Source organism: Sycon ciliatum, chromosome 1, assembly GCF_964019385.1.
Source record: "Sycon ciliatum chromosome 1, ocSycCili1.1, whole genome shotgun sequence".
NCBI lineage: Eukaryota > Metazoa > Porifera > Calcarea > Leucosolenida > Sycettidae > Sycon > Sycon ciliatum.
Window position 1 is genome coordinate 51,365,508 of NC_088643.1, and position 13,594 is coordinate 51,379,101.

At 47.0% G+C, this 13,594-nt stretch overlaps 2 protein-coding genes across 4 annotated transcripts; one reads left to right on the forward strand and one right to left on the reverse strand.

Moving 5' to 3' along the window:
- The first annotated feature begins 818 nt into the window (after positions 1-818).
- Positions 819-6,794, forward strand: LOC135830952 (uncharacterized). 2 transcript variants are annotated; one of them, XM_065343183.1, is made up of 7 exons: positions 819-1,281; positions 1,499-1,643; positions 2,005-2,087; positions 3,905-4,137; positions 4,409-4,472; positions 5,278-5,496; positions 6,198-6,794. In XM_065343183.1, the coding sequence occupies exons 2-7, from the start codon at positions 1,606-1,608 to the stop codon at positions 6,395-6,397; spliced, it is 837 nt and encodes a 278-aa protein (XP_065199255.1). In that variant the 5' UTR covers positions 819-1,281; positions 1,499-1,605; the 3' UTR covers positions 6,398-6,794. The 2 variants fall into 2 exon arrangements, with proteins under 2 accessions (XP_065199255.1, XP_065199254.1); XM_065343182.1 differs by having other exon boundaries at positions 821-1,281; positions 1,492-1,643.
- LOC135830951 (uncharacterized) lies at positions 6,636-13,076 on the reverse strand. Of its 2 annotated transcripts, XM_065343180.1 has the most exons (6): positions 12,815-13,076; positions 11,165-11,328; positions 9,674-10,120; positions 8,457-8,599; positions 7,921-8,203; positions 6,636-7,417 (listed from the first exon to the last, which is right to left on the reverse strand). In XM_065343180.1, the coding sequence occupies exons 2-6, from the start codon at positions 11,304-11,306 to the stop codon at positions 7,197-7,199; spliced, it is 1,236 nt and encodes a 411-aa protein (XP_065199252.1). In that variant the 5' UTR covers positions 11,307-11,328; positions 12,815-13,076; the 3' UTR covers positions 6,636-7,196. The 2 variants fall into 2 exon arrangements, with proteins under 2 accessions (XP_065199252.1, XP_065199253.1); XM_065343181.1 differs by lacking the exon at positions 12,815-13,076 and having other exon boundaries at positions 9,674-10,939; positions 11,165-11,236.
- Between the last annotated feature and the right edge of the window lie 518 nt (positions 13,077-13,594).

Genomic DNA, 13,594 nt, shown 5'->3' on the forward strand with positions numbered 1-13,594 from the left:
GGGTGGTGTGGATTAGGGTGGTGTGGTGTTGGAGTGGTGTGGATCAAGGTGGTGTGGATTAGGGTGGTGTGGTGTTGGAGTGGTATGGATCAAGGTGGTGTGGTGTTGGAGTGGTGTGGATCGGGGTGGTGTGGTGTGGATCAGGGTGGTGTGGTGTTGGAGTGGTGTGGATCACGGGAGTGTGGATTAGGGTAGTATAGTATGGGTCAGGGTGGCGTAGATCAATGATTATGTGGTGTGGATCGGGGTAATGTGGAGCAGTGCAGTGTGGATCGGGGTGGTGTGGTGTGGATCAGGGTGGTGTGGTGTTGGAGTGGTGTGGATCACGGTAGTGTGGATTAGGGTAGTATAGTATGGGTCAGGGTGGCGTAGATCAATGTGGTGTGGATCGGGGTACTAATGTGGAGCAGTGCAGTGTGGATCAGTGTAGTGTGGATCAGGGTGGTGTGGATCGGGGTAGTGTGGATCGGGGTAGTGTGGATCAGGCTGCAGGGCAGTGTGTAGTAGTAGTGTGGATGAGTGTAGTGTGGACCATGGTGGTGTGGATCAGGCCATTCAGGGGACCGCCGGTCCGGGAGTTTGCAGCTTCCCCAGGAGGATTTATGGAAACACACCACCAAAACGTGATTAGGCGTTTTGGATTTCTTAGCGTCTACTTGTGAAATTCCGCCTTGAATCTTTCCCACGTAGGTGCTAAAGGGAAATAGAAGCTAGAAGGTACGTCGACATAGGGCCAGGGGGCAGTGGTGCCTAATTAGTACGTTATTACATGAAGGTATTCGTTTTACAGTTGACACAGGGTAGTAACGATCATACGCAGGACCTGAATCATTGAATGAATGCAGGTGACCTGGACATCACCAGATAACTTTTCTTCAACAACTGACAAGCTTCGCCGTCAAAGCCTCTTTGCAGAGTGTACAGGTTTGTCGGTCCGCATGTGATCTTGGTGATGTGACGCCATGTGCATGCCAGAGAAACTGGGAGAAAACATCGCGGGACATAGCCTACAGGGGCTTTGGAGATGATGACACCAACTTGTGAACAGAATGATGTAAATCTACGTCTAAATAATTATAGCCTATTTTAGGACTAGCCTGCAGCTGCAGCTGCAGTCTGCGCGGTGTTTTATTTGAATGTGTATAAGAAAATGAGGAGAGGCGAAAAGGACACTCATTGACGAAGGTGTGTGTTGCGGTGCGCGTGGAACCTCTGCTGATGACGGACCGATTTCGAGGCATGCACTGATCTACTGATAACGCAGAGGAACCGTTCGGCAAGGTAATTGTTCGCAACGCATCGACGTGCAAGTCTGCCATTGATGAAGAATGTTGTGTGTTGATGCATGAACAATATTTGCTTCTTTGTGGCTAGACGCCGCCATGTTTGATGAAATCCAGTTCACGCGCACCTACCGTACAAAAAACGCAACATTACAAGTTAGTTGTAACGTGTATGCTCATCTACCGGGATGTCTGCTTTTTGACCCAGTATCCAGGTTCGTGGGACTTTCCTTCCTGCATTGTTTGGAGATGTCATTCAAAGTCCCCGGTGTCACATGCTGAGTGAAGTACATGACGTACAAGTGACTAGACTGAGAAGGCAATGGATCAGTCCATCAATGAAAGCATATTCCAGAATGGGTGAGTAAGCACAGTGCCTCCGCAGATTGCATTTTTTCTCATCTCAAATGTTGTAGCTAATACAATATGGACTTGTAGTGGTTCAACTCTCTTGCATTGTTCCTCAATCATAGCCTAAACTGCATACTAGTAGATCTACATGTGTACTCAGCAATATGACATACTGCTGATGCAATTATACTGCGCATGTACTACAGCAGCTTGCCAAGAAATGAGAATATGACATACACGTTGCGGGACGCTCAATAACCACAGATTGCATTTTATTCTCATCTCAAATGCTGTAGCTAGTACAATCATATGTATTTGTAGCGGTTCAACCCTCTTTCATGTGTCATTTTTTAAACGTTTCTCAATGCAGTGGCCTAAACATTTCCCGGGAAATTGGGAATCTTGGACAGTTTGCGCAAGAAGTACAAGTACACCTCAGCAAAGGCCAAAGAGGTAAACTGTTCACAGGATCATTTTACCGTTTTGGGCTAAAACATTTTATCGTGGGCCCTTTCTAAGGGTGAGCAAATTAGCATCCCATTGCTTTGTAAGTTGCTAATCCCTTCCCACTTTGTGTACGTGCTCTTCATTTTCTTTTTCTCTTCTTCCGTGGTTGGTCTCACCCTCTCCTCAATTCAATTGGCTGTCTTGACATGCCACGAGGTGCAGAAATAAATAAATAAATTAATTAATTCCACTGCAACCCACGATCACGACTCCATTATTTTGTTTAACCCTTTAGGGGTCGAATTGTTTTGAGGATTGTTCGTCAAATTTGAGGCGGTATTAAAAAGTATCAAATAAGAACAACCGTTCACAATTACTAACATAACACCTATAATTTTCCAAACAAGGGCAGAAAAAGGAATCCAATAGAGAAAACCAGAGCTCAATCTGACAATGTGAGGTTGTCAGCCCTTGCTCTAAATGTGGGAAATGCTTGCAAAATGGACGGAAACCCAAAACCAAGGTCAGAACGGACCAAACAGATTGCCAATAGTCTCTGGTAATGTGATCTGTAGTGACAGAGTTGATCATAGTTTCCGACAAAGAGTGACAGAATGACCCAAATCTAAAACAGAATTTTACTGCACTCATGAGCTGGTGCATACTGAGACAGTTGAACGTCAACTTTTTCTTCGTGCCTGTACTGGCTGTAGTTCAAAACTTTTAGGTGCAACCTACCTAGAAAACACAGGTTTCGAGTAGAAAATTGTCTTGAGAATCGAATTGCTGAAAATCCAATAAAAAAAGCCAAAGAATTGGCGAAAATTGGTGATCAAAGCACTGCATGTGTGACATACGGATTAATCCGTACTATGACCCCTAAAGGGTTAATTCATTACAAAAAAAATTATCGTGCCCGTCCCCGAAGGGAACTCCCGACCGCTATCGCCCGGCAAACGCAACATTCACTACAAACCATAGAATATGCATCCATGGTATCCTTACTGCATTGTCTTGCAATGTTTTGAACAAAAAAATCAACCACTATCACTGGCTAAGTCATCCTGGGGTCATCCCCAGGATTCTGAGGATGGCCCTGGTCTGAAACCAATATTGGTTGATGTCTTTAAGATGAATTAATTACCCCCCCCCCCCCCTCCCCTATTCAAGACGAAACATACAGTCGTAGTTAGGCATTTCCCAAATCGGCTGGCTGCAAAATTTGCCCAAAACAATGATTTTGAAGAAATCACCGATCTTTTTGCCGAATATGCAATTTTCGCACTGAATTAGCCGAAAATTGATGTTTTGGTGCCTCTACAGCATGCAAATACTTGTACTTTCAAGTACAATTTCTGTAAGCATTATACAGCGAAAGGCGACTGCGACTTTAGGTATTTCCGAAATCGGTCAGCAGCAAAAGACGCCGAGATCAATGGCTGCCAAGAAATCGCTGATAATTGCACCGAACTTACAAATTTCGCACTGAATTTGCCGAAAATCGATGTTTCAGTGCCACTAACGTTATAGCGTGCATGCAACTGTACATCAATACTGCGAGCGTTGACTTCAAGTAATGCTTTGACAATGGGGTATCATACGTGTACCTACCATGGCCCTGATTTCTTCATTATCTTGCCGTTGTTAGTGGAATAGCCATCTTAGCCGTGCCCAATGGCTATGTTAATTTTCTGAGAGGGGGGGGGGGGGGAGTAAAAAAATAATTGGCCCACTTTAGGTCATGGAAACACAGACATACATGTATGCTTGTTTGAATTACGAGGGTATTGTTTCTTGGCCTCACATTGCTCGCTCCCCTACAGATGAACTGGCTAGGGCAGTGGTTCGTCTTGTTCGGCACAATGCGGGGGAGCACAATGCGCTGCAGATCATTATTGATCACATGGAGGAGACATGCATAAGCAGTCTGGTGCACGGCACCCTATCTTACTGGATTGCTCACACTGCACAGTGTGACTGCCATGGTGTTGACCTCTACAACATCATCTGTGCAGTCGACCATCGCTCGGCGCATCTATGCGAACACCTTTTGAAGGTAACATTACTCAAGTGCAAGTGTGGGCAGTACCTCTTAACCAGGCTATAGGTGTGTATCCTCTTGCCAAATTTATTGATGTGTGTAGTATCGTCGACTGTACTCTTCATTGCAAACATACATCAATATTCATTACATGCATTTCCAAAACATGAGTGTACTTTCCACTTTAAAAGGCATCCCTGTCGTCCAGGTATGACTTCTCCAGTGTATGTACCGGCATGTCCATGGGTACATGTTTAATTGCTGTTGTTCTACTGTTGAAATTCAGCTGGAGAGAAAACGGAAAGCAACTGTAGTTGAGCAGCCATCCGATGCCAACACGGAGCAAGAAGGTTAGTTCCGTGTGACGTGAACCAGAAACGAGTGGAGCAACCTTTTTACGAGATGCGTTGAGTGCGTCTGTGCATTTTCTGGATTTGAGTTAGATCAGTGTCTGAGACCAGCTTGAGAGCTGCTATATCCACCACTACCACCACTATCTACTAGAGTTGTAGGTCACGCCGCTGAACTGGTGCTTGTAAATGCAAAGAACTCTATGCTGGAGTGTTATTTTTAGAATCTGCCTCAGCGGCTCTTAAATTGGAGACGGGGCGACCAGACACGTACATGGCCTGCATTGAGCGCAGGGTGACAGAACTCTATCTCACACTCCTACTACTCTCCAGGTTTGAGCTGCACCACGAAATCTTGAGCCATGTTGACCTGTATGCGTGTAGAAGTCGTGTGCACTTGCACACACGGGATATACAAGCCGGGGTTGAACAGCAGAGTGCTTATATGTTGTTGTTGTTGTTTTTGTTGTTGTTGTCGTCGTCATTGTCGTTGCTGTTGCTGCTGCTGTTATTGTTAATTTGCATTCGAGATTCAAATGGGCAAATGTGTCCAATGACAGGAGTATGATGATAGAAATTAAACAGTGAGAATGATTAGTTGGAGAGTATTGCACTTCTATAGTACGAACCTATTCATTATACACCAGTGGTCACATCTGTCTTTGAGGCAGTGAGTCAGAGCGCTAGGTAAATTTCAGCTAAGTATTTTGCCCCGGTACTGGCAGTAGCCGAATATGCCTTGTACATGTATACACTGGATGCGGCGGCAAAAGCAGGGGACAGACCTGTGGTGTTGTTGTGACAGGTACGACGGCGATGGCCACAACCCTGTCACAATCCCCATCGCCGTCCCAGCGGTGGCTGGACCAGCACGCTTGCACCACAAAGACGGCGGCGGCGCTTGTGTTGACTGACATGAACCAAGCGCAGCTGGATGAGTACTACGTGAAGCTGTCGGGTGTGCTGGATGGCGATGATCAACGACGCTTGGCTAATATTCTCTTGCAGCAGCACTTCCCCATCGGTAAGACGGACTTTGAAATAGCCCTTGGTGGATAGTGTCGATAAAAAACTAAATTGACAACCGCAATCAATAAGACAAGCAGAATCGACATTTGTGTATACTTTATTCATCCAATGTAAAACGGTGGAGACAATGTGCAATAAAACGATGAAAATAGGAAGAAATAGTGTAGAGAAAAATTAGGATTCAAACAAGTTTTCGTACAGCACTCATCAGGAATCGTCGTTGTACAAAAGGACACTGAAACAAAATTGTTATTGTCTCCTCGCCGTTTGTTGAAAAATATATTGGAAGATTTTGGTTGGATTTTTCTGGTATGTTTCATGTTTCACATTATGTGGATAAAGAAATGGAGCAGAATTCAAGCAAGTCCCTGCCATAAGGTTTCAATGCATGGTTCTGCCAATTTGACTGCTTTTCGAGCACTGTCCACCAAGGGTTACTTTGGGAGCTATCATGTACCACAGCCATATTTAGTATACACTCCCATCAATCTGCCCTGGCCATGCATGGGAATACACACACCAACACACGCCGGTTTGACCCATGTGAATGGCATGCACAGTTACAATCTGTCAGAGATGTGTACCAGACACTCAGTTCTAATTGTTGTCAGTTAGCCCATTTCTGCCTTTTCTGGATGACTAGTTGTCAGTAGTTGAGTATCCGCTGTCTTGCCACTACTGTGCCTCCATTGCTAGGTTCCACAGCGGCCAGCAATGTGGCTCGTGAACAGAACTGCACTCCGTTCCAAGCAATGATGTCGCTGTGGCTCAAGAAGCAGCAGCCTCACGCCACTGGTGAGATGTACTGCGAGGCATTGGCCAGCTTCAATCAACGCTCGGCGCGGCTCAGTGCAATCATGCTGGGTGTCACCCTACCGTCAACAACGATGAGCTGACTTTGCAATTCTACAGCACCGACTTTACAATTATATTTTAATGACGGCATGTTCCTGTACGGTGCCCTTTGCACATCCTCAAAAGGTACACAGGAGTATGACCAGTCGCTACAATCCCCGTCTTGCTTTAGGCATACATGTTCAAGTAGGTGAAACAACTTCAAACAAGAACTATGTCAAACGCACAATATTATGAGATTCAGAACATTCTTGAATATATTTTACTACTAGCTTCAAGTCAACATTCTACACTCATATTTCAATTTCAAAGTTTAAGATGCTAACTAGTTAGGTGTTACAAAGATTGAGTGCATAATTATTATAATTATTTCAATGTTAAAATTCTGTAGGATAGAAATGATACAGAAGCGATTCAAGCATAACTCTCGGTAGGGCATCAGAAAACTTGAGATGTGAGATTGCAAGTTTTTTGTTGCTAAAAACGATTTTTTGCCCACTTGTGCATATGCTTTTATTGCCGAGGACAGCAATGGCATGACAATGTGGACACAGTTCAATTTAGCATGTACAGTGGTGTCCCATGTACTGTGACCGGATGATAGAAATCTCATGGCACAAAACAGCTCGTAGGCACCAACAGTACAATGCCCCTGGCCTGGTGGTATGGCAGACTCTGCATTCGGTCTGCATCTCGACTGACTGCACCAGACATGGCCAGTAACAAACCTCAGTATGACAGAAGGCTTGGTGACACTGCTCACCGCACGGCCGCCCGTTCTGCAATCACTACAGTGCAGCGCCGACTGACAGTCTGAGAACTCCCAGGCCGCCAGGCTGTCTAGTCGTCTTCGAGAGGTAGGTTGGGAAGCTGACGAGCTGGTCCAACTGGCGGTGGTGGGCGACGATTCTGCCCGGTCAGCCTTGCCAGCAGACGGGTGAATTCCCTTCCAGTCTCACTTGTATCGAGCGGGTAATGGAGTACATAACGACTGCCACCATGCAAGATCAATGGTATGGATGTATCTGGCTCATTGTCAAGCAGCAGCGGCACCACAGTAGCTGTGTCAGAGGCATGAATCAAGGAAACAAACAAACAAACAAAGTGCCTTGATCAGAACAGGGTAACCCCATCGGTAGGGAGGGTATGCACTGGGGAATCCTCATCGGTGGGGAGGGTACGAACTAACACATGATCACACGATATATTCAGAACTCCTGCATCTGATGTCAGTGCAAATGTTCATTTCAATATTCACAAACCCTCGGGCTCTAAATTCTTCGAATTATCGCACATCACAAGGCTGTAACCAGGTAAACAGCCAATCAACGAACTTGGAGAGCTTGCAGTGCTGCATTCTAAGCACAGGCCTACTCTTACTCTGTTGGGCTTTTTTGAATGCTCAATATCAAACATTGTTCATTAGTTTTTTTGTGGCACACACAGTTACCATATGTACTAGTACTGTACAACTGGGTGTGAGTACGAGGATGAACTTTGAAGTGCTAAAACTGTTTGCTTAAAGTGAACATTTTGCCTGGCTGCACAGGTGAAAAATTCTTACGGCGTCCGGTTCTGGAAATTCTCCTCGAAGCTGCTGAACTTAGGTACTTCGTCTGCAAGCTGGAGCATTTGTGGTCCGGCAGATGCCCAGCTGCTGATCCTGCGCTTGAGCATGCCGTTGCTGGAAAGAGGTGCTTGTTGCACACAGCCAGTACATAGTCGCATTGGCGAAACTCTTGCTCCAGCCAATCAGCCCAGTCACCGACTGTGTCCGTATCCATCTCGTACTGGTCCAGCCGTACGTCTACGCCTGCATCGCGCAGAGCATCAGCCAAGTTCAGAACCTACACAGGCCAGACAACCAATCAGACACAACCGTATACTTGTGTGAATGACTCTTAGTACGTCTTTGCTCAGGGAAGGCCCTGAAAACACAGTGTAGCACTGATGATGGCATACCGGTAGGGCAAGAAAGCAACACACTTCCCTCTCTGCAGCCATGAAGCAAGGGTGTAGCCAGGTCAACCGGCCACACGAATGACAAACTCAGCAGAAATCACACTGGGACCAGTGTGGTGTAGTGTCGTGTCCCAATACCTTTTCGTGCAATAACTCCACCCATTGTTGATCAGCAGTGGCCGCATACCCATCGTTATCATCCGGACACCGCTCGGCGCACGTCACACAGCCAAGTTCGGGGACAGCGGGCGGGCAGTAGCAGATGAGAACACGCCGTCGTCCTGCAGTGTAGACCAGTACAGCGTACATGATTATGCAGAGATTAGGGAGGTTTCGCTCTACGGAATTACGTATGAAAATAACGTATGTACTGCACGGAATTTTCATGCGTAAAAATCAGAGCTGTTGGGTTTCGCTCTACATGATTTCTCCACGACTGCTAAACATGCGTTGTTGCTTTGGAGACGAGTTGGCTGCATGCGCCCACCGTATGCACCATGAACCGAAACCGCGTTTTCCATGATATTATGCACGTGGTGTACGGTGTGTGTACCTTGTGTTTCGCGCGGCTTGAATGTTGCCATGGACAAATGCGAAAAAATTTCAAAAAGTCCTACGGAGGACCCAACGTAGGAAAGAGCTTTCCTACGGAAATCCGTAGAGAGATTTACGTATGAAAGTTGCCCTCGCTCCCCGGCGCGTACGACATACGGATTTTCATACGTAATTACGTAGAGCGAAACCTCCCTAATGTACATGTATACCGGCACATGTACATGATTATAATAAAGCAGGCCCGCCGGAACCGGTCCGGTTGGTTAGGTTATCACCGGACCAACTTTTTGGCCACCAGTATGTATTAGCTGCTGTGGAGGGCATGTGTTACCCGCCATGATATCACACACAATGTAGGAAAGGCTATACGGTATACCACTGCCAGACCAATCAACAACTGCTTCCGGCGGCTCTGTAAAGCATGCACCGTTTACTATCTGATGATCGGCAAAACCTGTGAAACTCTGAGTTACAGCAGAAGTGCTTTGATTCCTTCTTTCAAGTGCGTGCAAAGCATGTACATGCCAACACAGAGAAGAGGACACGGTGCACGGTGAACATGTTAAGACAGGGTAGTCATGCTAACTTGGGGTGTATGTTGATGACACATACCATGGACATGTACATGTATGGATGAAGAGAATGAGGATACGCATGGGTTCATCATGAAAGCTGGTAAGGACAAGTCTGCAACAGCCACCTTACAGGAAGCTTTGTGGCTTTACACAAGTTTATCACTGATACCGGTCGGCAGATGTGCCATCTGTTAGGGTTTCTGTGACTACACGCTCACACTGTACCTGGTTCAGGATCGACACTTGTACCTTCTGGCGGAATGTGCACACGGTCTTGTAGGCTGTCTCTACTACTTGCCACTTGCACAGGGTAAGGAGTGTGGCTGTGTTGAGAGCTGTTGCTAGACATCCGCTGCACACTGGCACCCGGGTAGTGCGTGTCCATGCCATTGCTGCCGTCGACAGTCATCGGCATTGGCACATCCTGACGGTTCAGGTACCCACCGTACGGGTTATGTCGGGCTGCACTCGTCTGTAACTGTTGCTGGCTGCACTGCCATGCTTCGCTTGTCGGAGCTGGGTCTGCTGTTTGTTGAGCCTGTGTTGCTTTTCTTTCTTCTTGGTATGGTCGTGTTGGTGAGGATGGCTGCTCACACGTCGGACAGTCCAAACCGGTTGATGTACTGGTACGTCTTGCAGAATGTGCGGTGGCAGCAGGCTGAGACAAATCTCCTGCATGGCAAAATACATGCATGGCACCCATCAATCGCACCCACTGTCTCTCTCTCTCTCTTTCTCTCTCTCTCTCAGCTGGCTAGCAGGTTGAAGAGGTTCCAGGGACGTCGGACACGCTACGTTCACTACGGTATTGACTGTATCACTATTTGCCCCAGTACAAATCAACAAAATACACGTATTTGAGCTCCAAATTTCAAAAAAAAACATATATCGGAGTGATCCCCTCCCAAAAAGCAAAGTGTGCCTCAGATGGTTGACCGTACCATCCTGAATTACCTTCCGACGCCCCCTAAGAACCATTAGGAATACATAGTACTTCAAAGTATATGTACTTCACACAGCGGGCACAGCCACTGGGTACTGTTGTAAAGGAAGATGGGCCAATGGGGACCGAGAATGTAGAAGAAACTCCTTGTAACAAACGACAAACTGCTCTCCCACAGCCGAAGAAGTGTGCACAGTGACAGGCACAGAACTTAATCATACCAACGCTTTCAATAGCAACACCGTTATCTCTTGACCAATTATGCATGCAATTAGCCTGTTCGACCATAAGCCTTGGTCTAGACCATAAGCCTTGGTCTAGACCATAACTATCACTGGAATCTCTGCTACTGTAGTATCCTATTGAAGAGCACGCCAGCAGTGGGAATGGCACTGAGAGAAGTGACAGTAATGGTTCTGAGTACTTTTGCTTATGCCTTGAAAAAGCATCATTATCTCTCGTCGGCGAAGTCACATTCACCGAGATGTCCACGCCCTGTGCCAGGACATTGGCCTGGATGCCTGAGTTGTTGAACACTGGCTGCGCTCCTGATGCATGACAGGCACAGAACTTAATCATACCAACGCTTTCAATAGCAACACCGTTATCTCTTGACCAATTATGCATGCAATTAGCCTGTTTGACCATAAGCCTTGGTCTAGACCATAACTATCACTGGAATCTCTGCTACTGTAGTATCCTATTGAAGAGCACGCCAGCAGTGGGAATGGCACTGAGAGAAGTGACAGTAATGGTTCTGAGTACTTGCTTACGCCTTGAAAAAGCATCATCATCTCTCGTCGGCGAAGTCACATTCACCGAGATGCCCACGCCCTGTGCCAGGACATTGGCCTGGATGCCTGAGTTGTTGAACACTGGCTGCGCTCCTGATGCTGCTGCTGCTCGATGCGCCATACCGCGATGCTGTACTGCACAACTGCATGGTAAAGTACAATATCCTCCTATTATGATAAAGGTTATGTAAACGATGTCATGCATGTGAATGATGCCATGCATGTGAGTGATGTCATGCAATAATTATGCCAAAACAGTATGGTTTTTTCCTCAAACTGATTGGGTATTCATGAAGTCATTCACACCGTTGGTAAGGCATTAGAGAGGTTAAAGGGGGAGTTAAGGCAAAAATTAAAATTTCACCAGTTGTAGTCTTCGGAGTGCTGAGTCGAATGGTCGTGGTCCGAGGAAGCTGAGACGCTCCCTTCCTACTTGAATCCCAATCGAACTCGCGCACTTCCACCGAAACTGGGTGACTGCGCCCTACTAGATGGGGATTTGTATGCAAAATGTCACTAAAAGCGCCATTTCGTTCTTATAAAAGCATGGATGACCGCGATTGGCTCATATGTTGTAGTCTTTTGGACGCTGAGTCGATTGGTTTTGGTCCGAAAAGGCTGCGATGCAGCGTTCCTCCTTTATTCCCAATCGAACATGGTTGAACAAGCGGCCACGTGCTCCTGCGTACACCAGTCACCTGGTCACCGTGCCTGCAGGGTACAACTTACTAGCCTCTTTGACCTTTTTTGGGTGCAGTCCTGTCACTCGAGTTGAACCTTGGTGTGAAAGTTGTCGCCTGCTGGCGTGGCGACCAGGTGATTTGGGCACCCAGGAGCACGTGACCGCTTGTTCAACCATGTTCGATTGGGAATAAAGGAGGAACGCTGCATCGCAGCCTTTTCGGACCAAAACCAGTCGACTCAGCGTCCAAAAGACTACAACATATGGGCCAATCGCGGTCATCCGTGCTTTTATAAGAACGAAATGGCGCTTTTAGTGACATTTTGCATACAAATCCCCATCTAGTAGGGCGCAGTCACCCAGTTTCGGTGGAAGTGCGCGAGTTCGATTGGGATTCAAGTAGGAAGGGAGCGTCTCAGCTTTCTCGGACCAAGACCATTCGACTCAGCACCCCGAAGACTACAACTGGTGAAATTTTAGTTTTTGCCTTAACTTCCCCCTTTAAGAAAGGAACTTAAGATGCACGTTATTTCCGACGTGACGCGTAATTTCACATCAAATTTGGCGTAAAACTCCACATTTCGACTCGAGCTGCAGGTCACTCGCGAGCCAAATAACTCGAGCTGAACTTTCAAGTCAGAAATAACGTGCATCTTAACCTCTCTATTACCCGTGATTACCGTGATGTACATCTGGAATCGTTAGCATGATGTCTTTTTTTCTTCTTGCAGTCGATCTAGCTGCACCAGCACCCCTCCCCACCACCCTCCATTGATTTCGTTTTAGCTAAAAGCCGCTTAGCGGTCTCATTGGTGGCACTAGACGGCTCAGAAAAACAGTGTATTCGTAGATCTATGAGGGAGTAACAGGGATTTCCCACTATACTATGCCAGTACCAATACTGAGCTAACATAACTATTTTTAGTTCTCGATAGATCGGCACTTACGATTATTCCCATTTATCGGCAGTCCACAGGCTCGGCTAGCTAGCCCAGTGACAGTCCCAGTGTGACCCAGGCCAGGCCGCCGTCACCGATCCCCGATCCGTCAGTTGTTCACTCAGTGCGGGAACACTAGAGACGCAGCAAGCAAATACCGGTAGGCCACCCCCTTGGTAGTGAACACCGTCTGTTCCTGCTCTCATTCAGCGGACGCGGATAATTAGTTTCCAAAAATACCGCAATCTGATTTTCGAGGATAAACGCAGCAACGACCGTTACGTGAAACAGTTTCGGTAGCATGAAAAATATCGCCGCCCACTCGGTGTGTCAAGCATGGCATCTTTTGACTTGTCCGATGCATAATATCCGCTTGCAGTCCACTAGCACTGCACTGGCGAAGAAAGGGCAAAACACCGCACACCGGTAGACCAGAGTCTGTCTATGTATGAGCACTCGTGGTAACCTGGATAGTCGTTGTATCGTTCGTGCATGCGCGCTTGGCGGTTGCGCAGCTCGAGCGGTCGTAAACTACAGGGATTTGACAACTCCCTGGTGCCAACAATAACCGGATAACGAACGGTTGTATCATGCCTCATGGCGACATCAGATCACCATGATCAGCTCGACGCACCTCTCCGACTCGACCTCCTTCACCTTCAGTCCTTGTTTTGTTTGTCCCTTGAAAAGTTGAAGGCTCTCGGGCTGAGAGGAGGGGGGGGGGGGGGGTGCAGTACATGTAATATTTGGTTCTACTAGTACCAAGAGGGAACATGGTGCGCACACACT

Coding starts and splice junctions, on each gene's coding strand:
- LOC135830952 (XM_065343183.1), top strand. CDS start 1,606: ATGGATCAGTCCATCAATGAAAGCATATTCCAGAATGG. Junction 1,644..2,004: donor GAAAGCATATTCCAGAATGG/GTGAGTAAGCAC, acceptor TTCTCAATGCAG/TGGCCTAAACATTTCCCGGG. Junction 4,138..4,408: donor TATGCGAACACCTTTTGAAG/GTAACATTACTC, acceptor GTTGAAATTCAG/CTGGAGAGAAAACGGAAAGC.
- LOC135830951 (XM_065343180.1), bottom strand. CDS start 11,306: ATGGCGCATCGAGCAGCAGCAGCATCAGGAGCGCAGCCAGTGTTCAAC. Junction 10,121..11,164: donor TGATGATGCTTTTTCAAGGC/GTAAGCAAGTAC, acceptor TTTGCCATGCAG/GAGATTTGTCTCAGCCTGCT. Junction 7,418..7,920: donor AATTTCCAGAACCGGACGCC/GTAAGAATTTTT, acceptor CCTCTGACACAG/CTACTGTGGTGCCGCTGCTG.